Raw genomic sequence first — 27,631 nt, 5'->3', positions numbered from 1 at the left:
CTGGTGAGAGTTGGATTCTTGGAGGAAATGAATGTGTGAGTGTTAGGGCCTCGGGTATAAATGGTCGGGGGCTGATACGTCACTAATGGAGTATCGAGGCCTCGGGTATAAATGGTCGAGGGTCGATACGAGGAGTCCTTTGGAAGGAAGACTATTGGGGCCTTGGGTATAAATGGTCAAGGGCCAATAGACGGTGAAGTCATCGGGGCCTCGGGTATAAATGGTGAGGGCCGATGCAGAAGTGTCGGGGCTCTGAGTATAAATGGTCAGGGGCCGACTCTATTCGAAGGAGATAACTATGGAAGGTTAGGATAGCTGAGATAAGTGTGGAGGTACTTGTGGTGTTAGGGAGACTAGAGGTTGGTTGTTAACGTGTTTACTGGTTGTGGTTGTCACTGAATTTTATGAAATGTGTTTATGTTTGAATGTACAACGTGTTGAAAGGCATGACTACGATTGTTTCATGATATAGTTGAGCATGATGTGTGTGTGTGTTGGAGAGGGCTACTTACAGAGTATATTTTATATACTCACCCCCCTCTACAATGATTGTTTCAGGTGAAGGACTCGGGGGCGACCATGGTGATGGGACGGAGGAGACATGACGAGCGAGGACCATAGGCTACTTAGTCACTCCTGTTTAGTTTAAGTCATTGGTTAAGGCCTTATGTTATGGCCAATAAACTATTTGTTCGCATTTGAATGATTGGGAGGTTCCCACTTGTTATTGATTTTATTTCAGGATAGGTGTCTATCTTAGTTCTCTACCATTCATTGAGTTTGCCTAGTTTGAACAATAAAATTGCCCCGTGAGGCTGTCCACGGATATTGTTGATTGATATCATATGATTTTTATTTATTGTTAAATTGATGAGAAGTGGAACTTGATGTTATATAATTGTTGCATAGGAAGATGGCATGACGTGTTTGAGGCTAAGTTTAATCAGTTGGGTAGTTAACGTGACTCAGAAGTGTGGGGGAAATTCTGGGTCGTTACACCTATGACTGGAAATGGTGCCCTCTATTTATAGGTTAGGATCCAACAGGGCTTCCGACAGGTAGTTACCTATGTCGGACGTCTAGTCGGACATGTCCAAACATTGGGTCGAACCTGGTAGAAGGTCGGACACTTGGGTGATTTAACATAGATGTTAAAGTCTCCCACCTCGGTAGGTTCGAGGTGGACTTGAAATCCTAGCGTGTCCAAGTATACGCCTCTACGTCCTCCACGTGGCATAATGATTTTCACCACAAACAGATAAAACTTATACTTTTTTATTTAAAATTTTAAAGAACAGGAAATGGTAGGGGTGTACACGGGTTGGGTTGGGTCGATTTAAGGCGGTTATATGGCCTAACCCGAAATTTCAGGTTCACTGGTTCAGTTACCCAAATGAACCCGATGCTTATCCACTTGGCTACATCCGCCGCCCCTACCCCCGCACAGGTTTCAGTCTCGAATTATCAGTTCGGTTCGGGTTAGGTCTTCGGGTTTCAGTTTTTGAAGATTTGTGAACAAATGAGAAAAGTTATGGATACATATCTAAATCTAAACGTGGAGTAGAGACACTGCCAATGAAATATATTGAGTGAAGACACCAACGGTGAACCAGATCTAAAGTAGAGACACAAAAGATGATGTAGATCTAAAGTAGATACCTTAAATGAGGAATATCTGAAGTGGAAAATGCTTACGGTGTGACAAATTTGAAGTTGAAACACCCAGATGAGGCAGATCTGGAGACGCCGACGATGAAATTGGAACATTGATGGAGACACTAGGATGGAAGAGATAAGACAAATGACATTGGCAGTGGGTTAGGAGTAGAAATGTGATGGTGAGGAAGAGATGAAGAGAGTTGCTGAAGATGGAAACTCGAGAAAAAAAGACAGACAGGAGAGGAAGGAGGGTGAGGGATACGAAGAAACCCTAAAAAAACCATGGAGGGAGAGGAGAGAAAGAAGGAGAGAAATGAGAGGGAGAAGAGAAAGGGGGTGGGGAGGAGGGGCAACGTAGTGAAAGAAAGGGTGAGATAAAAATCCTAAAAAAAGTATATATATATATATATATATATATTTTTAAATAAGTGTAAATGTCGGTGCGATTCTGGTTTAACCGAGAAAATTTTTACTCGACCCGTAAATTGAACCGAATTTTCGATTCTACTATAAATCAACCCAACCCAACCCAATTTCTTTTTTAACCCAACCCAACCCTTACAGTTCGGGTTGGGTTCTTCGGGTTGTCGGGTTTTTTTAACACTCCCCAGGAAATAGTTATCAAATATGTTTCATTTTTTTTATTAAAAAAGAAAGAATACAAAACCATAAATAGCCATCAAACGTGCTTTTGTTTTTCTTTATTAAAAAATAAAAAATAAAAACATTATCAAACTAGCCTAAAATGCTCGAATTGAATTCAAGTGGTTTAATGGTTAAAATTGAACAATTCAAGTGGTTTAATGGTTACAATTGAACTCTTCATGATTCATCCCGAGAAAACAAGTAACGAGCACTAGTCAAGTTGTAAGCTTTTGGACTTCAGCCTCTTACGATCCGTTGGACATCTGAAGTAGAAAATGATTTCAAATTCCAGGATTTTAAATTATGGAAATGATTTTAAATTCTTAATTATGTTTGGAACCAAAATGAATCATTAAAATTAAAATTTAGTATTTGGATGTTCACGAGAAATAAAAAGAATGTATAACATGTTACTATTATGCCCTTAATATTTTGTAGAATATTATATTATTAATAATATAATATTTTAATATAAACTACTAATTTCAATCCTGAAAAATATAAATAATTTAATCAAATCAATCTAACAAAAATTAAACTCGTCAAATGTCACATTTATTTTAAAAACTAAAAAAATACAAATACTACAAAAATTCTTAAAATCAAATTATTTCAATTTATTCGCAACAAATTGTTTCTTTTTTATTTTTATCGGAGTTATTTTATGATATGGAGTACAAAAAATAAAAGCAAAAGGAAAAAAGAAGATAAAGATACAAAAAAACATAAACATATAGAGATCTAAACAATATTTAAGGAATCTTAAATACACCAAAAACAAAATAGAAAATCAATTAAAAAAAATCTTTGCTACGTGATAGAAAAAAAAAAGGCCAGTTTATAGTTATTAGAATAAAAAAAATAAAAAAATAAAAAAAAGATGACAAATAAAATTTTGAAACTAATTTGGTTGATGATGTACAAAGGTTAGAGTGATAAGTTTTTTTCACCAAAGCAAAATCAAAATTTGTTACACTTAAATTTAAAATCCTCACCCGACCTATTTCGAACATAAAATATTTAAACCAAAAACAGAATTCGAAATCATTTAGAATTTCAAATTTTTTTTTCTTTACCTACAACAAATGCTCCAAATCGGAGGTTCCAAATAGGGGTCAGGCATTTAGTATTATTTATATCTCTTTCTTTCTTTTTTTCTTCTTTGGTATCATTTCTGTTTGTGACTTCCTATTTCTTGTTTTCAATTTTTGAGAAGTAGTAACTATTCATCTTTTTCGTTTTTTAAAATCTTTCACAAAGTTGTTTTCAAATTTAAAAAATAATCCAAACAAGTTTCTTACTTTTGTTTTTAGTTTTTCAAACACATAATTTAATGTATTGTTGTATCATTTTTACCCACAAAATGCATAACATATATTTTTGTTTAAAAAATATATAGATATAATATAAATTGTTAGATACTATTTTAAGATTTAATTTTTCATATTAAACTTTTATTATTATTTTTTTAATTCAATGTTTGAGAGAACAATAAACACATTGATGAATATTTTTTCCATATAAAAATAAAACAAAAATATTTTTCAAATGCATCTTTCATTTTTTAAAAAGATAAAACCAAAAATCACAAACAAAAAAAAAGTAAGAAATAAAAACATTATCAAACGTGATCTGAGTAACCTCGAATAAGTTTTTTTGATCTTTACATTCTCCATTTTCTCACCAAACACGTTTTATTATTTTTAATTTACTTTTACCACATTTTTCCCTCAGTGACTCTACCAACAGGAACCTTTTTCTTTACTAATTTTACTAAGCCAGATGACAGTTTCCTGATTTGTTCGTCTCCTCAACTGTATGCCATGTTTACTGCCTCTTGCCTAGCAGAGTCGAAGAGCGAAGTCGATAGATACCGCTCACCGAAACTCGGAAAGATCACCTACGAGTGAAACAATTGGTAAACCATTTCAAGATTGATTTTAGTTTATAAAGTTGCAGACGTTTAATCTGAGTCCAGGCTCAGCATCTGTGGATTTTTTGTCCAAGCAATGAAGGAATTAGTGTCGGGAAGAATTAAGTACCGGTTTGATAACGTTTTCATTTTTTGTTTTCTAATCTATTGTCAAAATCGTTTTGAAACCATAGTTACTTTAAGTAAAAAAGAATAGTTTTCAAAAACCCCTTTTTTCTTCTGTTCTGTTTTTGAAATTTGGCCAAGGTTTCAAACAAAAAATGGAAAACAAAATCGTTATAAAAAAAGGCCTAAGAACTTTAATTGAAATGGCTCTGACAAAAGTTTTTTCAAGCGTGTGATTTCGAAGTGGATGCGACTCCTACGAAGATTCTAATGGATGGTAACATAGACTTACAGCAATAAGTTTCCCTTTACTTTCAGGGCGTTTTGCGACCTTTATAGCAGCAGCTGCCGCAGCACCGGACGAAATACCCACCTACAAATAATACGTCAAGGAGTATTTAGGAGTGATAGTAGGATGGGTGATTTGAAAAAAGAGATTTAAGTATAATTGATTTTTTCAAAATCACCACCCAAGTGATACTTAAAAATCAATTTAAAGTGATTTTAAACTTTTTAAAATTAATTTTCAGAATGTTCCCGAATACCAGAAGGCCTTCTTTTGAAGCAAGAAGCTTTGCAGTTTCAATGGCTTCCTCACTTGATACCTTACAGAACATAAATAGCAGCATGATAGATTACAAGTTGTAAGAAAACATAAAAAAAACATCAATTGCCTCAATAACAAAAGCCATGTGTATTAAGTCATGCTTTTAGATTTTAAAGGTATTAATTGATTAGCTAATATTCATACTTATGTAAAGTTTGGAGGTTGAATATTCCAACATTTTTTCGTTTAGCTGAACATTAAATAGCTCATATGATCAGTAAGAGATTATTTGTCCAATTTTAAAAAATGCCTAAGAACTTAAGAAATGATGTCCTAATATTTTGAACATTTCAAGTATTATAAAAATGTTCAGATTCTGTAACTTATGGTTAAACATATCGGACTCAGGCTAATATACGTGGTAAGTAACTCCACAGGATGAAATTGAGAGGCGTTGTCTTGTAAAATTAGACGGGATCCAACATAACAAACTCAGAATAAACTTTGAAAACTGCTAATCAAGATTGTAGCCACTGGCATCAAGTCGGGTTTCGAGACTTACTTGAATAACTTCGTCGAGCAATTCGATGTTCAGAATCGAAGGGATGAAACCAGCTCCAATTCCTTGTATGAGATGATGCCCTTCAATGCCAGAACATGTCAATGATCAGCACTTGATGAGGCCAATAACTATACTCAGAAAACGTCTAAGGGTTTTGCACATATTTTCAACACTATACTTACAATATGGATGTTCGTTTTTGGGCCCCAACCCTTGTGGGGGCTTTTCTTGTAACTCTTTCTACCAGATTTTATGTGCCCTCCGTCCCTACTGATGCCTCTTTTGTCTCCTCTCTTTGGAAGGATGATCTCAAAAGGTCCAATTCTTTGCATCGCATAATTTTGTAAGGGAAGTTAACACCTTAGATCGTATTTAGAGGCATCCTCTTTTGTGTTGGGTCCGACAGAAGTGCAGTTTGTATAAGCTCATGTTGGAGAATCTCTCAATCATATTCTCTGATCTTATGGGTGCGTAATAGGAATTGTTGTTCTATGATAAAGGAGGCACTCCATTTTCTTCCTTTTCGTGATAAATGAAAAGCTTTTTGGTAGACTTGTTTTTTTGCTGTCTCGTGGAGCTTAGGGCTTAGAGGAACAATAGAATCTTTATGGACTTCTATCACTAAATTGTTTTGGAAATTATAAGTTAGGTTTTATTACTTTTTATTGGAGTCCGTTTGTTTGTTAGTATGGGCTGTTTTTTGTATGCTCTCGTAGTTTCTTCCATGTTTCTTATCGAAAACTTGACTTCTCATTAATAAAAAAAACATGGATATTCACAAACGCAAGCAGTGGGCCCTTGATATCCCGATTATCAAATAAAACAAAAAGAAAAATAAATAAAAGTTCCACCTTTCTGTTTTTCACCAGCAAGTACAACTTCTGACTTCCATCCAAACTTACCAACAAGGTCACTTACATCCCAAGTTTATAGTGTATTAGGAAGCGTTTTATATACCATGACATTGTCTTTGAAGAAATTTCTTTTATCTATCAACAAAACTTTCTTTCTTTTTTTTTTTTATTTTGAAAAGGATCAACAAAACTTTGAAAGCATTACCACAAAATTTAAACACCAGAGTGAAGAAAAGGGTATGAAGGGTATGTTCATGTGAGAGTACTCCTAAAGGTATGTGGGAAATATTATTAGTATATGAGTAGAGGGTACTATGGTAATTAGCTAAGGTTGAATTGGTTATAAATAGACATAGCAAGGATAGAAGGAGATCATCTTGAAAAATAGTTAGTGTGAGGAAAGATTTTTGGAGAGAGATAACCCTCTCGAAAGACTATTGGTATTGTAATTTCTCTTTGGATATTGCAATATAGTTACTTAGTTTCGTTTAGTATATTCGGATTCCTAACGGTCTATTTGCAACAGTAGGAACTCACCATGTCGTCCGCCACTCAACGCTGCACTTTCAACTGGTTCTACTGCATACACCTACATATTAAAAGCACTTTTAGAGTTTTATCTGCAGGAATATAAAACTCTATGCATATAGAGACGAAAATTTATTATACTAGCATAGATACTGCTACTATTTATTGTCCGTCAAATAAGTGTCATTTGAGAATGTAGTGTCATTTGAGAATGTAGAGTCCCGCAGCATTAAATAACTATTTATAACAAAAAAATCTATAATGTGAATGAAGGGAGTAGGTACTATTTGAGTACGAGGAATTTTCCCCTTTAACAGAAACAAAAGCGACCTTGATTTTTGGATTCTGCTCTTTGAGGAACTTCCCAGCACCGGTTATCGTTCCCCCCGTCCCGACCCCAGCCACCAGTGCATCAACTTTTCCACCAGAATCTCTCCATATCTCCACGCCAGTTGTTTCATAGTGAATCTAGTGAAAGAAAAAAGATCAAAGCCTGATACAACAGCAAACAAGGATTCCAATTACAACAATATTACTTTTGTATTGGCAGGATTGTCAAATTGCCTCATATAATAACCGTTGGGTGTGGTTTTTTCTAGATCCTCAGCCATCTTTAGAACAGCATCAACACTCATTTCCGGGTCGGTGATACGCAGCTCGGCTCCGAAAGCGAGTAGCAGAATTCTTCTCTCCATGCTGAATAAAGCTGGCATTATAAGAATGAGTCTATATCCCTTGATTGCTGCAATCCATGCCAGGCCAATACCAGTGTTTCCCGCTGTGGTCTCAATGAGAACACTCTTTTGCCACACACAAACACACAAAAAAGCCGGTATCATAAGGTGAAGCTTTTCAGAACATGACCAAATCTAGCAGTTTCCTAGTATGAACCAATACAGTTCATCCAAGTGATTTGCAATTTTCACAAAAATGTACGAATGCCATTGTTAAGATTCAACCCTGACTCTGTTATTTACTATCAGTGACCTCAAAAGGCACAAATAACACCTTATGGGCGCAAGCCTAGCCAATGCAAGAGGGCTTGCTAATCAAGACCAACATAAAGTATAGGCAAGTGAGACGATCGTTTAAGACTATACATCCATTTCATTCAATATCAAACTCTCAATAGGTGAACTTGACTCAGATATGAAAAGGCTTTTAGATAAGTTACTTCACTATTAAGAACTGCTTGATAAACTTATTACAAATGAAAGTTTGATAACACACTCAAAACTAAATTAACATGAATTGAAAGATGACAAAATAATAAAAGAATGAAATTAATATACTAAATTTATTTCAAAGAATGTAAAAGCAGCCACTAACTAATAATTGTCAAGTGTCTTAGGACATTTCCCTTTTTTTTCCCTTCCTAGCATACACATCTACTAATGGAGGCCTACCAGACATTTACAACTCAAAACTCTTCACTCAAGAATCCTGTCCTAAGGGTATTTTGAGTGCCTATTGCATAGTTTCAAGTTCTCAAGTCTCACGATCTTACTTGAACAGGATCTGATCTGTTCTATAGTTTGTACAACTGTTTCCTTGAGTTATAAGGAGGCAAGAATCAAAGTTCTCAAGTCTCTAATACTGGTAGAGATTAAAAGACTTATAATTGGACAATCCAAATCATTAGCAAATGAAACACTCTATTTACTTACCTTCCCCGGTGTTATGAGGCCCTTATCTTCCGCGTCTTGTATCATACTGAGTGCAATCCTGAAATCCAGAGATTACGAAGCAAATACGTCGAAAGATCGCTTACATTTCAACAAGAAAACGTAAAACAAATTCATGTTAACGGATGGACTATTGACCGGTCTTTGACGCTCGAACAAGGCTCCATTGACTCTAGTTTGGCAGCAATCTTGGCAAAACAGCCATCTGCCATCTTGTTGAGATACACCATAGGGGTATTGCCTATTAGCTGCAAATAGGAAAAGAAGGAAGATAGAGCAAATCAAGTGGAAAAAAGAGTTGAAGATGAAGTTTAAAGCATATAAGCAGCCATGGAAAAAGATATTACTTCAGTGGCATCATTCTTGATTGCACAATTGTGCTCCATGTGTTCACAAGCTATGTTTGGTTGAGCAAAAACTACAAGATAAAAGTGGAAAGGTAAGGACACAAAAGCAGACACCAAAATTTATCCTAAAATTTCATTGTATGAATAAATTAACTCAAACTTTGGACAACCTCCAAAGAGTGTGCTGATTGACAAGGGCCACAATGTTTGGAGTCACCCTTCAAATCCTAGGCTCCAGTTTGAAAACTTAGGACCGTTTGGTAATGTGTCGTTTAGTAACGTTCCCGTTTCTTATTTCTCGTTTCTAATTTTCTTAAAAAATTAAACATTTTACAACTAATTTTAATCAATATCGAATCCATGAGTACAGTTGGATTCATGCGATTATACTTTTATTTATTAAAAAGGAACCTTACCATCCTTAATAACTTGAGTCCCATTTGATAACATTTTTATTTAGTTTTCAATTTTTTAAAATTAAAAACTATAAACACTACTTATTAAAAAAAATGAGAAAACATAAACGCTATCCAACGAACCCTTAATAACTCGAATTCCATTTGATAACATTTTATCTTTGGTCTTCAATTTTTTAAAATTAATTTTATAAACACTACTTAAATCGGGTTTCTTTCATAAATATTTTCAAAATATAAGCCAAAATTTGAAGAAGTAATTTTTAAAAATCTGTTTCAATTCTTGAAATTTGGCTATCAAGTCAAATATGTGTTTTTAAGAAAATGAAAAACATACCAAAATAAATATACGCAACCATCGTAACTTTTAAAAACAAAAAACGAAATAGTTGCCAAACCGGACTTGAATGTATCTCAAACCGGGTTGGCGGGAGTGGGCTTGGTAGTGGAACAAGCCTTTCCATCGATTACTGGGGTGAGTCATGAACAAGAGGCTCCTGTAACCCCGACTAAAAGAAGAAAGCTGACCAACTTTGAAGAACCCGGCCAAATGGGAAAATTAAAAAAGAAAAAAGAAAAAAAAATGATGTATGCCATGAACTAGATTTGAAAAGAGCAAAGGAATATGATGAATTAATTGGCAATCAATAACATGAATCCTACCAGGAAATCAGAAGATGAAAAAAAAAAGGTTCACAAATCACTGGTTTCGACACGAGTCCAAGATGATCGGATCGCAAAGCAGCAGCTCAAAATTGAAGAGAGAAACAGAGTACCTTCAGTGACAGTCAATGCATATCATTGGGAGGAGGCATTTTGTTGGGAGTCATCGCCGTTTGTGGCGCCCAGGCGCTGAGAAAGACAAAAAGTTGGTCCAAGCGACTTGTGTCGCCACGCACGCGAGACGAGGAAGTAACCACATTCAAAGAACCCAACAAAAATATATTTTGAATAAATATATATCTAATGATTAAATATTACAAATATATAATAAGTATACAACATGTTTGGTAGCATCGGGCAACCCTGCACGTTTGCCACGTGGATACGACTGAAAGTATCCGAGGAATGAGGTCTATGTGCACCGTTGATTGTCGGTCCAGAGAATGCCTAAGTTTTCAAATGGTAGAACTAACTTGAGTGTGAGAACTTGTTCATTTGCATCGGTTTTCACACTCGAAACACGAGATAGTTCCTATCTTTTTAGTTAATTCTTACTTTACTTTGGTCTTTAATCTTTTCCAGTTCTCAGTTCTCAATTTATCCTTAGTGTATTAGAAATTCTATTGGACCAATAAAATAATTGGTTAACAAAAAGTTGACAAATAATCACTCATTATATATTATTGTTTTATTAATATATTTAGACATGAGAACGTGTCACTCGAATGCTACTTTGACACATGAAACACAATCCATTTATGACCAAGATTTGATGCACCAATTCACAATTTTTTTTTTCGAGTGGCATGCACGTCTATGTGTCCAAATTAAACATGTTAAAAAAACAATACTTTAATGTCACATTATATTTATGTTAAGTTTTTTAGATAAAGACCTCATTTGAGAATTTTTAATTCTTTGATGATAAAATTGAGAATCTAAAAAATTAAAGATAAAGAAAAATCAAAGATTAGGTACATTAGGTATGATTTAGCCTATTAAAAATTTATGTTTTTGGATATGCTAAATAATCAGTATCTTTGATAATTGAGAAAAACCTCAACCTCACGACACATCCTACAACGAAAAAATAGTTTGATTAAAATTAAAATATAGATACATTATTTTACAAATTTAACCATTAGACTTCCCAACTCCTCTTTAAAATTTAGGATCGGACAAGGAGGGTGTATTTAGGAGTAATTTTGGCATGACCAAAATGTCATAGAATCATTTTTGCTATTGTTAAAATCACTTCACTTTCTATGGACTATGTTTAACAAATTAAAAAATTGATTTTAAGAAAGGTTAAAACTACTTTAAATTAAGTTTTAAGGTATCATTTGGATTATAATTTTAAAAAATCAATTGTAATTAAATCTCTTTTCTCAAAATTATTCGTTTGTCACTCACAAACACACCTTTATTAAGGACATGTAGAATGATTTTATGATGGCTAGAATCACTTTTACTAATGTTAAATCACTATTATTTTAAATGACATGTTTGAAAATAATTCTCATCGTAGTGATTTATAGTCAATCACTTTAGAGGTGTTTGGTTTGCAGGTTTGAACAAGTTTGTTAAACCTTGGTTTATTAAGTATGTGCATTGTTAAGTCTGTGTTTAATTGTACAAAAAATAGTTTTGTTAAATCTGTGTTTGTTAAATCTGTGTTTGTTTGGGTAGAAAATAGGATTGTTAAATACGAGTTTGTTAACATTGGCGAATCCAAGATTTGATGTCAAGGGGGTACAAATGTGGAGAAGTATCAATTTTTTTACCTAAATTTGACAATGTATATCAATTTATTCCTTACACTTATAAGTATTGCAATTTTCACATGTGTCGCAAATTTTATTCATCGATAGACTTTCATTTGAAAATTTGTTGAAAAAATATTCTCATATGTCAAATATTTTTTTTAATGAAATAATTGATAGGATTCAAACAAAAGCGACACTAGAGTTGATTTTTTATCTTAATTTTGTAGGTTTTGACAGAGTTATTTAACAACTCATTTTCTGCCTTCCCCTTGTTTGGAAGCTCGGATTTATGAGGATTTTCAAATCAGAATGATTTTAAAATCATTTTTCGTGTTTGGTTGGATTAAAAAAATAGAATTTGAAATCCAATCTGATTTGAAATCCCGTTTTGTCTCAAAAAAAATTTCATCCAAAATAGGTCGGATTTGATAGGATTTTAATTGAAAGTTGATCATATTACAATTTTATCCTAGCAATCAGTTTAATTGAAGAAATCAAACTGAATAAAAAAAGAACTAGACCAACGTACAGAGAATGAGACCCATACACAAAGAATAAGATCATGAGATAAAATGAGAGAAATAAAATGAAGATGAGATGAGATAAAAAGAGAAGAAAATGAAGAAGGATTATAAAAAGAAGAGAGAAAAGACAGAAAGATATAGAAAGAGAAATAGAGAAGAAGATGGCATAAAAATAGAAGAAATAAAATGGAGAAGAAGGTATAAAGAGAAGAAAGAAGAAAGGTGACCAGAAAAATAAAAGGGAGATGAAGAAAGAGGAGGAATAAAAAAAAACAAGGAGGAAGTTTGTTTGGATTTTGTTTTATAATAAGAGGGTAATGGTAAAATAAATATTTTATTTTCATTTTTTGCAATCATCCAAACAAAAAATTTTATTTTTAACTAATTTGAAATCCATCAAAATTTGTTAGGTTACAAATGCAATTAAGAATTCGAAATCATTTTTATAATTTAGAATCTTAGTGTTTATGCAAGGGTTTGCAAAAATGGTTCTTCACGAATCGAGCTCGAACCCGGTCTCCGGTTCCGACCTGAGCCCTAGGGTGGACCTGCACAAGAGGGCAAATATTCTGACGCTCAAGTCAGTATAGATCGGATTCTGTATTCAGTTCGAGGTGAGATTCGATACCTGAGCGTGAAATGAAGCCCTCTATTTATAGGTGATGGATCCGACAGTACACACGACCGACAGTTATATGTTTTTTCTCATATCGGACCTGTCGGGTTCCGAGCAGGTCGAACCCCAGTCAGGTCCAACCTTGGTGCCCATACTTAGCCTTTTATAACGGGCGAATCTGGTCTCCTTGGTAGGGTCGAGGTGGACCTAGGCAATCCTTTTTATTCAGTTCCCCCAAAACACTAATGAGGGTCCTCCACGTGTCTTGGGTATGTTTACCCCCAAAGATTGGCCCCTCTCTGTCAAGTTCGATCTTGACCTGACAGAGAAGTTCGTTCGAATCCATTCTGGACACGTGGCGATTTTTCATTTGTAGAGGGAATGTGACCGTTGCGGAAGACGTTTCGATCTACCAGGTTGTCGGAGCGCTCAAGTATTCCGCCGTTGCGTATCTCGAGAAGATCCTAGCCGCTCATTGATTACACGTGTACGACGCAGAGGTTTTTCCGATAAGCTATAAATAGCTCCGAAACTTCAGGTCAAACCTTACGTTTCCTGAATTTCTGGAGTTCGATCTGAAACCAGCTCGAACCCTTTCTATAGGTCAGTCACTTTTCCTTGCTCTTATTCTTCTTTCAAACATGGTAGTTTTCTTGTCTTCCCCCTCCAGTAGTGATAGCCTGGGTAGTGTAGGTCCGGCTATAAGTAGTTCTTCCCCCAAACCAAATGATTCTGGGGAGGTCTTAGCTCGTAGGTTAGAGTCCGAGCTAGAAGAAATTGTGAACTTTAGGTTCTCAGATAATTGAGAGGATAGTGATACCTCCACCTCGGGTACCCTTCTAGGATGCCCGAGCACTATCTCGGACCCCTCCGTAGGGGGTTTAAAATTCCGAATGACATCTTCCTTAGGATTCCGGAGGAAGGGGAAAGAGCTGACAATCCTCCAAAGGGATGGGTCACTCTTTACTTAAAAATGTTTGAGTACGGCCTCAGACTTCCTCTCCACCCTTTTGCTCAAGAGTTCCTCAACCGAACTGGTTTGGCGCCGGCACAAGTGGCCCCCAATGAGTGGGGTGTCATTTTTGCCTTAGCCATCCTTTTTTGGTTGCGAGCTCGGGATGAGGACGAGGCCGAGCTACTAAATGTCGAGCAACTACTTGGATGCTTCGAAGCAAAAAGGATAGCTAAGAAGCCTGGTCGGTACTACATGTGCGCAAGGAAAGGCGCAGGTGGCATAGTCAAGGAGCCGACCTCCATCAAGGGATGGGTAGGAAAGTGGTTCTTTGCCTCTGGAGAGTGGCTGGCAAAAGACGAGTCTGGTCGTGCCTTTTTTGATGTTCCCACTAGGTTTGGGAACTTAGGTATAGAGTCTTTCTTGCTTTCTTTCCTTTTAATTTCTTGATTTTCACATCTAACTCGAATTTCTGTTTGCTTTGTGTAGTATCGATTAAGCCAATTCTCGAGCTCGCTCAAGCCACTTTTGACACCCTCAGATACTACAAGGACAACTTCCCCAAGGGCAGGAAGATTGGAACCTTGGTCACCGACAAGCTACTCTTGGAGTCGGGGCTACTTGACTACAACCCTTTGGTTCGACCAATTGAAGCTTCGAGGCCGAACTCTGAGCTCGGTAAGCCGCGTTCGATCTTGACTTCAATTTTATCTTTCAAGTTTTCTCTTCTGACTTTTCATTTTATCCATATTGCAGCCATGGTGTGTGGATTCACGAGCAGCGTGAAACGCAAGTCTAAAGGTCGTGCTCACGCCTTTAAGATAGTTCGAAGCTCTGACCTAATTACTCCTACTGTGGACCAGCACGTAGCTCAGGACCAGGCGGGTCCATCTTCTGCAGCTCCAACTCCGGTGATCGAGTTGGATTCTACTAGGGAGCGCTCTAGAGAGAAGCGCTCGAGGAGCGAGTCCAAAGCCTTGGACGTGTCACCTCTTTGCGAGGTGAGAGAAGGCTCTCCTTTGAAGAGGAAGAAAAAAAAGAAGAAAGCCACCTCCTCTTCGGAGATTGGACCTCGTGGCTCCCTGCCTTCAAGCCACACCGATTTGGTAAATGACCCGGAAGCTCGGATGGGGGGACATCTAACGTGAAGATGCGGTTCAGAATGGAACCATCAAGCTCCGGGGTGAAAGACCAGGTGTCACGCATCTCGGCTGCCTGCTTGGATCACTGTCTCAGGAGAGCATCCAAGTTTGTGAGTGACCCAGGGTCCGTGCTGCAGCGGACCATCGACCATGCTGCCGAGGTAAGACCTGCTCTTTATTACTTGGTTTTACTTCCTTATTTTGTGATTTGGTCTAACATATGCTCGCCTTCTATGTTTCGTAGGCGTTTACTGCCTCCATCCACTCAGCAATCATGATCAAGGCCGAGCTGGATGGAAAGGAGGCCTTGGCAGCGAAGGAGAGGGAGAACTCCTCTGCGGCCTTGGAGGCTGCCACTATGCTCAAGGGCGAGCTGCTGAAGGCTCGGAGCGAGGTGGATATACTGAGGGCCGAGGTTGAAGCCAAGGCCGAGCTGCTGAAGAGGGAGGATGAGAGGCACAAGGCCCACCTCCGAGCTGCCCACGCCATCACCAAAGGGTTGGAGAAGGAAAAGTTCCAGCTCCTTAAGGAGAAAGACGACATGCTCCAGGCCCTTGAAGGGAAGGACGCTGCAATTGGGCGTCTTAATGCTGAGCTGAAGGCGGAGAAGGAGCGCCTCACCAACGGAGCTCTCCTTGAAGCAGCCTTCAGGCAACACCCAGATTTTGATGGGTTTGCCAAAGATTTCAGCGATGTAGGCTTCAAATTTCTGATGAAAGGGATTGCTGCTGACATGCCACACCTCCAGGTCGACCTCGGCGATCTGAAGAGGAGGTACGCTGAGAAATGGGCTTCTGGGCCTAACGGCACCCCAGGTCCTGCATCCTTGGTGGACAAATATGTCAGAGATCTGGACTCTGACTATTCCGACCTGGATGAAGACGAGGTCCCAAGTCAGGAGCCTACTGAGGTCGGCACCTCCCAAGGGGGGAGTTCCTTCTCAGCAAAACGGATCTCAGGAGGTCAACCTTCTAGGCTCTCAAGGCGAGCTATCTTCTCATCTCGGGAGCGGCTGAGTCTCCTCCTTAGCTTTGTTGTTGTTGTTTGTTTTTTCTTCTTTTGTAAGCCTTTTGGCTGAGCTACAAGGTATACAAGCCTTGGCTCTGCCCTTTTGATTAATGAAATTTCCAATTCTCCATTTCCATTCGTTCTTCTGCTACTTTTCCTTTAGGCTTTTAAACTTGCTTTTGTAAGTCGGAACTCATGAATGAATAAATTCATCTCGCACCTCTAACTTAAAGGATCGCACCTCTAACTTAACTTTGGGCTGAGCTACAAGATAACTCTTTTCACATCGTACCTCTTACCTAAGGTTTGAATTTGAGAGTTTCTTTTATTAATCTTTGATACTTCTCCTCGAACTCGGAAGTCCGAAAGAACATTAAGAAATTGGAACTTTCTACATCGCACCTTTAACTTGTACGTTCTAAGGGTTGAATTTTGAGTCCATAGTTATTATTCACATCGCACCTTGAACCCGTAGGTTTAGAAGACCGAATTTCCTAAATCTTCAACATCGCACCTTTAACTTGAACGTTTAAAGGGTTGAATTTTTGGTTCTAAACTGATTTTAACATCGCACCTCGAACCCGTGGGTTTCGAGGATCGAATTTGATCAATTTTTTGCCTTTACCTTACCGATTTTAAGTCTTAAGCCTTATGGGAGTCCGTGGCCCCCATTTAATTTCTGATTGAACTCGGAGCCATGAAATTAAATAACTCCGTTTATTAAAAATTTCGTCCCTTGAAAATTTTTACAAGTCCATTTTAGGACTATTTTGACATTTCAAGGGTAATAGCGCTTCAAGTGCTCCACGTTCCATGGATGCGCAAGCACTCTTCCTTCAAGGTCGGCCAACATATACGTTCCAGGTCGGACTATGCCTTTAACCTCGAACGGTCCCTCCCAACTTGGGTCAAGGGTGCTCACATGACTTTGAATTCTCCTCAAGACCAAATGTCCAACTTGGAAGCTTCGAGGTCGAACTCGGGCATTGTAATGTCTGGCCATTCTGCTAAACGCAGCTGGGCCATTTCCCTTTTCCCTTCCAATAAGTCCAGGTTAAGGAGTAGCTCTTCCTGGTTCCTCGTTGGCTCGTACTGCTCTACCCTGTCTGTTGGTATGCCAATCTCGACCGGTACAACAGCTTCGGAGCCAAAGGCTAGTGAGAACGAAGTTTCACCAATTGACTCCCTTGGGGTGGTCCGATATGACCATAATACTTCGGGTAGCTCCTCGGCCCACCTTCCCTTTCTGGCATCCAGTCTTAGCTTGAGGCCTCGTTTTATGATTTTGTTAATCGCTTCAACCTGCCCATTTGCTTTTGGATGCGCAGGGGACGAACTGAGGTGGCTGATGCCCAGTTTTCTGCAAAAGTCCTTGAACTTCGCATTGTCAAACTGCCTTCCGTTGTCCGTCACAATAGCATTGGGTATGCGAAAGTGGCATACAATGTTTGCCCATATGAAAGATGTGACCCTGGACTCTGTGATGTGGGATAGTGCCTCGGCTTCGGCCCACTTGGTGAAATAGTCCACAGCGACAACGGCGAACTTTGTTTGTCCTTTGCCTAGGGGAAAAGGACCTATAATGTCTACCACCCATTGCGCAAATGGCCATGGGGTCGAGATGGGGGTGAGCAGTTCGGGAGGTTGATGGATAATGTTTGCGAAACGCTGGCAGTTGTCACAAGCTTTCACAAATTGCTTTGCATCATGCTCGACAGTGGGCCGATAGTACCCTTGTCGAACCACCTTGGCCGACAACGACCTGGCGCCAGAGTGGTTTCCACACACCCCTTCATGGATTTCCCTGAGAATGTAAAGGCCTTCTTCGGGAGTCACACATTTAAGCAGGGGTAGGGAGAAGCCACGTCGGTACAACGCTCCTTCCCGAACTGTGAACCGAGCTGCCCTCCGGGCCATCTTCTTTTGCTGCTTCGGATCTTGCGGTGGACTTCCTTTGATGAACTCCACGATTGGGTCCATCCAAGAGGGTGATAGAGTATCAACCTCCATCACATCTGGCTCAAGATTGAAGGAGTGTCCAAGATCTCGACCGAGACCGATCTAGCCAGGTCGGTCTCATATGCTGATGCCAATTTGGCTAAGGCATCCACATTTGAATTCTCAGATCTTGGAACCTAACTCACCTCGTAAGTCCCGAAATGGGCGAGGCGCGATCTGACCTTGCTTAGATATTTTTCCATCCGGAGGTCCTTCGTTTGGTACTCCTCCTTAATCTGATTCACGACTAGCTGGGAATCACTAAAGACCTTAATGTGGTTGGCCCCCAGCCCTTTGGCAACGCGCAGGCCTGCCAGGAGTGCTTCATACTCGGCCTCATTATTCGACATCTGAAAGTTGAATCACAGCGCGTACTCGAATCACTCACCTCCTGGTGCGAGCAAGAGGATTCCTGCCCCGCACCCCCTCTCGTTGGAAGATCCATCAACGTAGATCGTCCACAGGAGGTCGGATTTGGCCAACTGAGGTGGTGGAGTGAGCTCTGCGATAAAATCGGCCACTGTTTGCCCTTTCAACGCAGTTCTGGGCTCGAACTGAATGTCGTACTCGCTCAATTCCAATGCCCACTTCATCAGACGCCTTGATGTTTCAGGCTTACTGAAGATATTCTTCAGGGGTAAGTTTGTAAGTACTATGACAGTGTGTGCTTGGAAGTACGGCCTAAGTCTTCGGGCCGAGGTGACTAATGCGAGGGCCAGCTTCTCCACTCGGGGGTATCTGGTCTCGGCTTCAGTCATGGCCTTACTGGTGTAATAAACGGGGCTTTGGCTCGCACCCTCCTGCTTGATCAGTGCCGAGCTGATGGCGCTATCAGATACTGCCAGGTACAAATGGAGTTTTTCTCCTGGCAATGGTTTTGCGAGTAGAGGTGCCGAGCAGAGATAGTCTTTTAACTGCTTCAGTACTTGCTCACTTTCCACTGTCCATTCGAACGGTCCCTTCTTCCTAAGCACCTTGAAGAAAGGAAGGCATTTGTCCGTTGATCTTGACACGAACCTATTCAGGGCTGCAATCCTGCCATTTAGGCACTGAAGCTGCTTTAGAGTCTTGGGTGCCTCCATCTCGAGCACGGCCTTTATCTTCTCTGGATTGGCCTCGATGCGACGGTTGTTTACCATGAAACCAAGGAATTTCCCCGAAGAGACTCCAAAAGCACACTTGGTCGGATTGAGCTTCATTTGGTACTTGCGCAGTACTCCAAAGGCTTCGGTTAGATCGGAAAGATGCGACTTTGACTGCTTGCTCTTGACAAGCATGTCGTCCACATACACTTCCATATTCCGACCGATCTGCTTGGCGAACATTTTGTTCACCATCCTTTGGTAGGTCGCACCCGCATTCTTTAGGCCAAAAGGCATCACCTTGTAGCAGTACAGACCTTGGTCTGTAATAAACGCGGTATGATCTTGGTCTGGTAAGTGCATTTTAATTTGATTGTATCCGAAGTAGGCATCCATGAAAGTGAGTAGCTCGTGCCCGGCCGTTGCATCCACGAGCTGGTCGATCCTCGGAAGGGGGAAGCAATCTTTTGGGCATGCCTTATTTAGATTTGTAAAGTCCACGTACATCCTCCACTTCCCGTTGGATTTTTTAACTAATACAACGTTAGAGAGCCACTCAGGATACAAAATTTCTCGTATATATTCAGCTTTTAAGAGTTTGTTTACTTCCTCAACAATTACATCACTCCTCTCCCTATTTACAAGTCTTCTTTTTTGCTTTACAGGTCGAAATGATGGGTCTATGTTGAGGCAATGCACTATGATCTTTGGGTCGATTCCAGGCATGTCCTCATGAGACCATGCGAAGACGTCCGAGTTAGATCTGAGGAAGTTGACCAGTTCTTCCCTGTCCGCGGCCCCCAGCTTGGTTCCTATGCTTACTTGTTTTTCGGGGCTAAGTAAGGGAACAAGCTCGAGCTCCTCTATCGGTGGAGAGAACTGCGTTTTGACTTCCCTAGGCAGGTCGCCTTGATTGGTCTGTTCCTCTAGGACACATACTGATGACCCTTTAAGCGCGGATGCATAACACTCCCTTGAAGTCTTTTGCTCACCTCGGACCGTGCCCACTCCATTAGGGGTTGAGTACTTCAGGGCTTGATGCAGTGTGGAGGGGACGGCCCGGAATGAGTGGATGATGGGTCTCCCGAAGATGGCGGTATAGGCCGACCTGCCATCGATCACCACGAACTCAGCCATTTGTATGACATGGGTAGCATCCTGCCCGATCGTGACCGGCAAGTTAACACACCCTTCTGGGGAGACCGATTCTCCAAAGAATCCAACTAAGGGTGTTGGACTTTTCTTCAATTGTGACCTGGTCCATCCCAATGCTAGATATGTTGGGAGGGACAAGATGTTGGCAGATGCGCCTCCATCAATCAGTACCCTTCGGACCAAGAAGTGATCAATGAGAGGGGCAATCACGAGTGCGTCATTATGGGGCAAATGGACCCCCCCAGATCGGCATCGTCGAAAGTGACGGAGCAAGTAGGTTTCTACTCCTTGATGATGCATACTTCGCGCCTGGCCTAGCAAGCTAGCTCTTCCTCTTGTTTCCGGACTGGCCCCCGCTCGAACCTCCGAAAATAGTGTTGATGACCGCAGGTCGGTCATCCCGGCGAGGTGGCGTTCTTGAACGCTTCCTCTCTTCTTTCTTTTTGACCGAGTTAGACCTCGGTTTGCCCACAAATTTTTTGAAGTAGCCGTCTTGAATGAGATCTTCAATCTGGCGCTTCAATTCCCAGCAACTTGTCGTATTATGACCGTGATCGCGATGAAAACGGCAGTACTTATCTTTGTTGCGCTTTTCTGGGTCTCCTCGGAGCTTTTCAGGTCGTTTGAGGAGCTTTTCCATCCCGCTTTCCTCGATGTTCGTGAGTATCTCGAAGATGGGGACGGTGGTTGGGGTATACCGTTCATAAGGTCGGCTCCGGCTGGGGCCGCTCTCCGATCTACGGTACTCTGTTTTGCTGGCGGAAGAGGACGATCCTTTATCTCTAGATTTGGAATCAGTCTTCCTCTTCTCTTGGGTCAACTTCTTCTGGTCGATCTGTCTTTCAGGTCAGCCAGTTTTGGTTCGGAGGAGCTCTTGCCCATTAATGACCTTCTTCGCCTTCTGCAGGACTTCGGCGAAGGTGGTCGGAGCCTCCTCTCCAAGTTTTACTGTTAAGGTCTCATCGGCCAGGCCGGTGAGGAAGTAGCACATGGCCGAATCATCGGAGCAGTGCGTGACCTTCAGCTGCTCCTCCTGGAACCTTGTGACATTCTCTCAGCGTCTCACCTTCCTTCTGTCTGATGGTGGCGAGGTGAGTCGCTGTTTTTCTATCGTAATGTCGAGAAGAGAATTGGCTGATGAACTCCTTTCTCAGCTGAGAATAGGTCGATATCGACTTAGCCGGCAGTCTCCGGTACCACAGGCGCGCGCTGCCGGTAAGCGCGATCTGGAAGGCGCGGCACTTGATTGCATCTGTTGCCGCTTGAAAGTCTATGAGGCCTTCGAAGACCTCAACATAGTCTTTAGGGTCCTTAGACCCATCATAGGGCTTCATAGTGGGAGTCTTGAACTTTGGAGGGATTGGAGCCTCCATAATATCCGAGGTGAATGGCGATTCTCCCAAGTCGCCATCGTCAAACGAGCTCTCCTTCTTCTCGCACCTAGCTTTGAGTGCTTCGACCTGCTCATCGAACCTGTGCTTCATCAGGTCGAACTCTTCCCTGGTGATCACAGCTTCCGGTGTTAGGGGCTTATACTTTGACTGAGCCTCAAGGTCAGAGTTGGAGAACTCTCGGGAGTAAGGACGGAAAGTCCTCCGGCTCCCGAGAGGCTTTCTTCTTCTTTTCAGTCAGATGCTTTCTTAGATCGTTATCCCGCAAGCTGTAATCCACTCCATCGTTGGGGATGGGCTCGCGGTCGCCAGGTTGGATAAACTGAGCTCCCTTTTCACCGGGTGCTCCCGGGACCCTAGAGGGAGACGCGGTTCGGTTAGCACGCGTTACCTCAGCGTACATTTCTTCCATTGTGCGCAACCGATGGCGCATATCATCCAACTCGCGCTAGAGAGTAGACAAAGCTTCAATGTCTGCTGCCTGGTTGGCCCTTTGGGAGGTTTTTCTCGAGGTCCCTCCTCGATTGGCCTTTGAGGGTTTCGGGTGAGCAGGGGGTAACTCTTGGTTCGCATGGCGGGCAGATCTGCGCGGCAGATCTCCCTCTTGCCCTGCTCGGACTTGGTCCTCGACTATTCTTGGGTCGCGGTCTCGCTGAGTGCCATTATCAGCGTTCACACCCCTCCGTTCTGTCGTATTAGCAGAGCTTGCCGGATGTACCATTGTTGCGTATATCTTCTAGATCGGGATGACTTAGGATGTCGTCCCCACAGACGGCGCCAAATGTTTATGCAAGGGTTTGCAAAACGGTTCTTCACGAATCGAGCTCGAACCCGGTCTCCGGTTCCGACCTGAGCCATATGGTGGACCTGAACAAGAAGGCAAATACTCCAACGTTCAAGTCAGTATAGATCGGATTCCGTATTCAGTTCGAGGTGAGATTCGATACCTGAGCGTGAAATAAAGCCCTCTATTTATAGGTGATGGATCCGACAGTACACACGACCAGCGGTTATATGTCTTTTCTCATATCGGACCTGTCGGGTTCCGAGCAGGTCGGACCCCAGTCAGGTCGAACCTGGGTGCCCATACTTAGCCTTTTATAACGGGCGAATCTAGTCTCCTTGGTAGGGCCGAGGTGGACCTAGGCAGTCTTTTTTATTCAGTTCCCCCAAAACACTAATGAGAGTCCTCCACGTGTCTTGGGTATGTTTACCCCCAAACACTTAGAATTTGAAATCATTTCTTTCGAATTCTTAACACCAAACAGAGCATTAATCAAGCTTAATTTGAAAAACTTGATTTTTATTAAATTAGTGAATTTTTATGAAATTTTTAATTAATGAGCGAATTATGAGAACTTGAATATAGAGATAAAATTTATGAAATTTATCTAAAATTAAAAATATGAAATTTAATTTTATTGAAAGTAATTTGTTTCAAACTTAATTAGACATTAAAAAAATAGATATAAACGTTAAAATTATTCATTTAAAATAATAAAAAAATATTTTTTTAAAAAATATATTTGAAAAAGTAAAATATAAATTATAATAATAATATATTAAAAATGACGTAGGTAGTATGAGTACGGAAAAAAATAACTTTGTACTTAAAAGAAAGAAAAAAAATAAAAACTTTTAGAAAATAAAAATTCGGCTGAATAAGAGATTTGATAATGCAGGTGCACCGGGTGGGGCACATAATCATGTTACGTTAGTTACTTTACCAACTACTTTGTATGCCACGTGTCCTTGGTCCCTAGATGGATCCGTTCCTACTTGTTAGGCTTGTGTTTGAATGTTATTTTGGTATGCTTAAGTTTTAAAATTGGATTTATTGATAGATTTTGAATTTATAATAAATAATAGATATTTCATTTGACTGAAATAATTAGAATTAAATTAAAATTTTTGTTTCCTTATGAATTTAGGAAGTACACTTTTCAATATCAATAAAAAAAACTAATATATTTATTTGCTTAATATTTTTCGATAATTGTTTTTTACAGATTTATGTTTTATACAATGTTACCAATGGTTTATTTATTTTTCTGTTCATTTCTTGTTAACTAAATTTATTACTAATTACCATCCAATTTTTCATTAAACATAAAATTTTAATTAAACATAAGGTTAATTTTTTCTTTTTAACCTAGCTAATAAATTTGATTAAAAAGTTAACATATTTTAAATAATTATTATTTAAAATTATTTAACTTCAACACAAACTAACCAAAATAGTTATATAAAATACACTTCTTTAATTAATTATGTTAATGTGACTTTTACATTGCACCAGTAAAAAGAGTTGATAAAACTATGGATTTAGATAAATGAACTTGTTAGATTGCATGACGTGTTGATGTTGAATTTAGTAGGGATGTACGTCAACGATCAGGTCGATTTTCAGGCTGAAATCAACACCGACTGGCATATGGTCGGTTTTCAGAAACGGAAACCGACTGCCGGACGTATCACCATTGTCGCCGAACTACCGGCTTCTGTACAAATTGAATTTCAAAATTTTAATATCTAGTGTGATGTGGGAAGAGGGTCTGGTGAGTGCAAAAGAGGGAAGGGGTTCTGCGGTCTTCGAACTGCAAAGAGGTAGGAGACAAGATCTGGAAAATTGAAAAAAAAGAAAAAAAGAAAAAAAAGAAGGGAAGGGTTGGGCTGCGGACCTGCTGTGGTTGGTGAGAGAAGAAGATTTATGTAGTTGTGAAGTGAGCAGAACAAGAGAGAGATTGGGAGGAAGAAAGAAAGAAAAAAGAAGAAGAAATGAATTAACATAAAGCCATGGAGGAGGAAGTATAGAAAAGGAAGAAAGAAGAAAAAATGAAGAAAGAAAAATATGAGAAAGGAGAGGATTCACGAGGAGAAAGATTTGAATAAATTAAAGAAAATAATAAATTTAAACAAAGTGAAAACCAAACCATTAAATACGTTGATTTCCCGCACGCCACTCATTGGAAAATGGAAGTTAGACTTCTTAGGAGACTAAATTTTGAATCACAATATATATATATTTTTTAAATATAGGTTGGTCGGTTGTTTTCCTAAAAATTTCTATAACCAACCGACGAATCAGTCCATTTTGCTTATGCAAAACTAACCATCGACCGACATACACTCAAAATTGATCGACTGATGTTGGTTCGGTCGGTTTTAATTAGTCGGTTCGGTTTGTCAGATATATTTCTACACGACTAGAATTTAGGCTCCTTTGATTCCGCCAAATTCACACCAAATGAAGAAACGAGAACCAGTGTGGATCCTACAAAACCAATAACATTGAACACCAGTGTGGTGTTAGCCATAAAGACTTTGATGCTTAAGTCAGAATCGAGTATAGTTGAGTATGGAAAGTTTGGTACTTTTGCATTCTATGATTTAGTCTAACCTTCTATTTATAGAAGTCGAATCGTAATGCTCCTATGAAATCTTGCCTTCTGGACTTGTGCACTTTGTTGTGAGCCAAAGGTCGAATCAATCAATGAGTTGTTGACCTATTTGGGATCTCAATAAGACGAATAGATTCGGGCTGGGCTGCGTAGAATAGTTGGAGAGGCTTTGTCGGAGTTCTCAGCCAGCACCCGAGAACTAGTCGATGCTGACCCCAAGTCGACCTTGGTTAATCGGGGCCGCTCGATCTCTGTGAAGGGATGTGAATCCCGGAGCCGAAGCGGACCATCGTTCTTTTTTTTTTAGAAACAAAACCAAAACTTACAAAAATGAAAACACACGGGAAAAACTTGTTTTTCCTTACCTTTGAAGAAGAACACCTCTTCAATTTGATTTCCTACGAACACCATAATCTTCCTTACTATCCTTTTGGGTCTCGGGATCGTGCTTGTGGGAGCACCGTTTGGAACGAGAGGGAGTATTGAGAGAGGGCTTGTGAGAGATTGGGAGTTAACCTTCTTTTGTTCTGTGTTCTCTGTTATTTATTTATTTTATTTTATTTTTGCAGAACTGCAGAATGAAGAACAAACAAAAGTACCCAACGTCACTAATTGCAGGGGAGTTAAATATTAATATAATATATATATATATATATAATAATTAATTAATCATATTAATTAATTATTATTAATTAATTATTAATCTAATTAATAATTAATATATATATATATATATCAAATAATTAACACTTAATTATTTATCTCATAAATAGAATCATATTCTATAGCATTTCTCTCGTATAACCTATAGTTCTAATATATATCTTATACACATTATTTTTAACCTATAGTTTTAATGTGAATCTTATTCATATTAATTTTATTTGAATCTCATTCAAATAATTTCTCTCATAATATATAGTTTTAATTTAGAATTAACTATTATAATGTATCAATATACATATAATCCCTTAAGTAATTTGAACAGTTCAAATTCTTCCAAAAACTTGATCCTCGTTTTACCTGTTATGAGCTAGCAAGGGGACCTAATGGACCTACAAATCAGAAGCTCCAACGATACAAGATTAATCGGTCAAACTCATTTACCGAGTTGATCAACATTTGTTAACTACGGGTCACTCCACTAAAGACTCGCAGTTGCACTCTTCTCACTGCAGAATGTTTTCGTGTCCACGGATATACGACTATAAATGACAAGTCAATCATTCACGAGTGCTCGTAACTCAAGTTGGGTCAAATTACCGTTTTACCCCTGAGTTACATCTTACTCCTTAAATACCGCTGCTCCTCTAATAAACAACCTGGTTATAGTCCAACTAATAACCATAAGTCCCTCTCGGGCCAATGAGAGGGTGGGGTCCCTTGTTCAAATCCCGGAGTCAACATTTAAGAGAACACTCATCTATTCCCCTAAAGTCGGGGAGGAATTAATTCCATCTCGTGAAGTTATGTTCCCAGCTCCCCACTCGGTCTCGTCCCCAAAATGGTAGGAATGTTGAGTCGGCGACTCGAGCACTCTCACCTATACAGATCAAAGGACGAGCCCTCATGGGTAGGAGTCCATAACTCACTTAGGATTGAGAATAAGTTGTCTAGTCATCCTAAAAAACAGCAATCTATTAGGTAACGGTGTTACATCTAAAGATTGGCTATTTCATGGTCCGGTCTTATACAAACTCATTGTATAGGATACCCCCACTCGCATGTCTCCACACGAACGACCTGGATTGAGTCGTCGGTAACCTTTACAGAGTGGGCTGTATCCATAGTGTTGCCAGGATAAGATACCTAGCCTTATCCATATACTATAGACCCTTTAAGTTATTCACGAGACATTATTCACTTGTATATCAGTGGTATATCAATTATATACCCAATATATCAAATATATACCCAGTACATATACTGTCCCGGTTACACTAAAATAACCTCTGATGTTTAGTTTATTGGATTTTGGACAATGCAATGCTATGAATTCAACAACAAATTTATTGAATAAAACTTTATTGAATATATATTTGTTTTTACACAAAATACAAACTACGAGTTTAGGGCAACACACCCAACACTCTGCGTGTCGGGTTCTGACCTCCCTGCTTGGTTGGTATATCTGGGCTCTCTTCACCTTCGGCCCAATTTAGGCATCTTGTCGTTTCATTGGACCTCATTTGATCTGCCTATAACAATTGCCCCCACCCTCTAGGTTGTGATCTATTGGAAATTGTGTTCACTACCTTGAGAGTAGATTTGTTGAATCAGGCCTTTGATGTGGATTTTTGCTGAATAATTGAGTAGAAACCTAAAATGGACCAACTCGTTTGAGAAAACTCAACAAAATAAATGGAGGGAAATTTTTAAATTTCTGGAGGGAATTTTCGTATTCTCAAATCATGTGAAACCACATGATAAGTCTTGAGTTTTAGGAAAAAGTGTTTACAAATTGTGCATGTTTAGTGTCTTCTGAAATTAAATACATATGTTTCATGCATTGAATCCGGTATAAATGGGACTATTTCTTAGGAAAGACTTGTACACTTGGTTTTGGATAAATAGATGAAATTATGAGGAAATATATATATTTTATAGGGAAAAAGGAAGGAAAAAGCAGCAATGCACCTGCTGCAAATGACA

At 39.4% G+C, this 27,631-nt stretch overlaps 1 protein-coding gene across 4 annotated transcripts; it reads right to left on the bottom strand.

Annotated features, from left to right (window-relative positions):
• Positions 1 to 3,922: 3,922 nt before the first annotated feature.
• On the bottom strand, positions 3,923 to 10,216 carry LOC111023568 (cysteine synthase). Of its 4 annotated transcripts, none has more exons than XM_022301029.2 (11): positions 10,058 to 10,216; positions 8,866 to 8,936; positions 8,657 to 8,766; positions 8,501 to 8,558; positions 7,370 to 7,633; positions 7,164 to 7,301; positions 6,843 to 6,894; positions 5,452 to 5,531; positions 4,888 to 4,947; positions 4,635 to 4,715; positions 3,923 to 4,204 (listed from the first exon to the last, which is right to left on the bottom strand). In XM_022301029.2, the coding sequence occupies exons 2-11, from the start codon at positions 8,902 to 8,904 to the stop codon at positions 4,115 to 4,117; spliced, it is 972 nt and encodes a 323-aa protein (XP_022156721.1). In that variant the 5' UTR covers positions 8,905 to 8,936; positions 10,058 to 10,216; the 3' UTR covers positions 3,923 to 4,114. The 4 variants fall into 4 exon arrangements, with proteins under 4 accessions (XP_022156721.1, XP_022156722.1, XP_022156723.1 ...); XM_022301030.2 differs by having other exon boundaries at positions 9,945 to 10,188; XM_022301031.2 differs by lacking the exon at positions 10,058 to 10,216 and adding an exon at positions 9,036 to 9,922.
• Between the last annotated feature and the right edge of the window lie 17,415 nt (positions 10,217 to 27,631).

Source organism: Momordica charantia (assembly GCF_013281855.1).
Source record: "Momordica charantia cultivar OHB3-1 chromosome 6 unlocalized genomic scaffold, Mcharantia_2.0 BLBB01000006.1, whole genome shotgun sequence".
In the NCBI taxonomy this organism is placed as follows: Eukaryota; Viridiplantae; Streptophyta; class Magnoliopsida; order Cucurbitales; family Cucurbitaceae; genus Momordica; species Momordica charantia.
This window is presented reverse-complemented; position numbering and strand designations above follow the sequence as displayed.

Bases quoted from the DNA above. Each gene is read 5' to 3' on its own strand.
- LOC111023568 (XM_022301029.2), bottom strand. From the start codon at position 8,904: ATGGAGCACAATTGTGCAATCAAGAATGATGCCACTGAA. The intron at 8,559-8,656 runs GTCAATAGTCCA...TCTGGATTTCAG, and splicing joins TGTTCGAGCGTCAAAGACCG to GATTGCACTCAGTATGATAC. The intron at 7,634-8,500 runs GTAAGTAAATAG...GTGTGGCAAAAG, and splicing joins GCCTCATAACACCGGGGAAG to AGTGTTCTCATTGAGACCAC.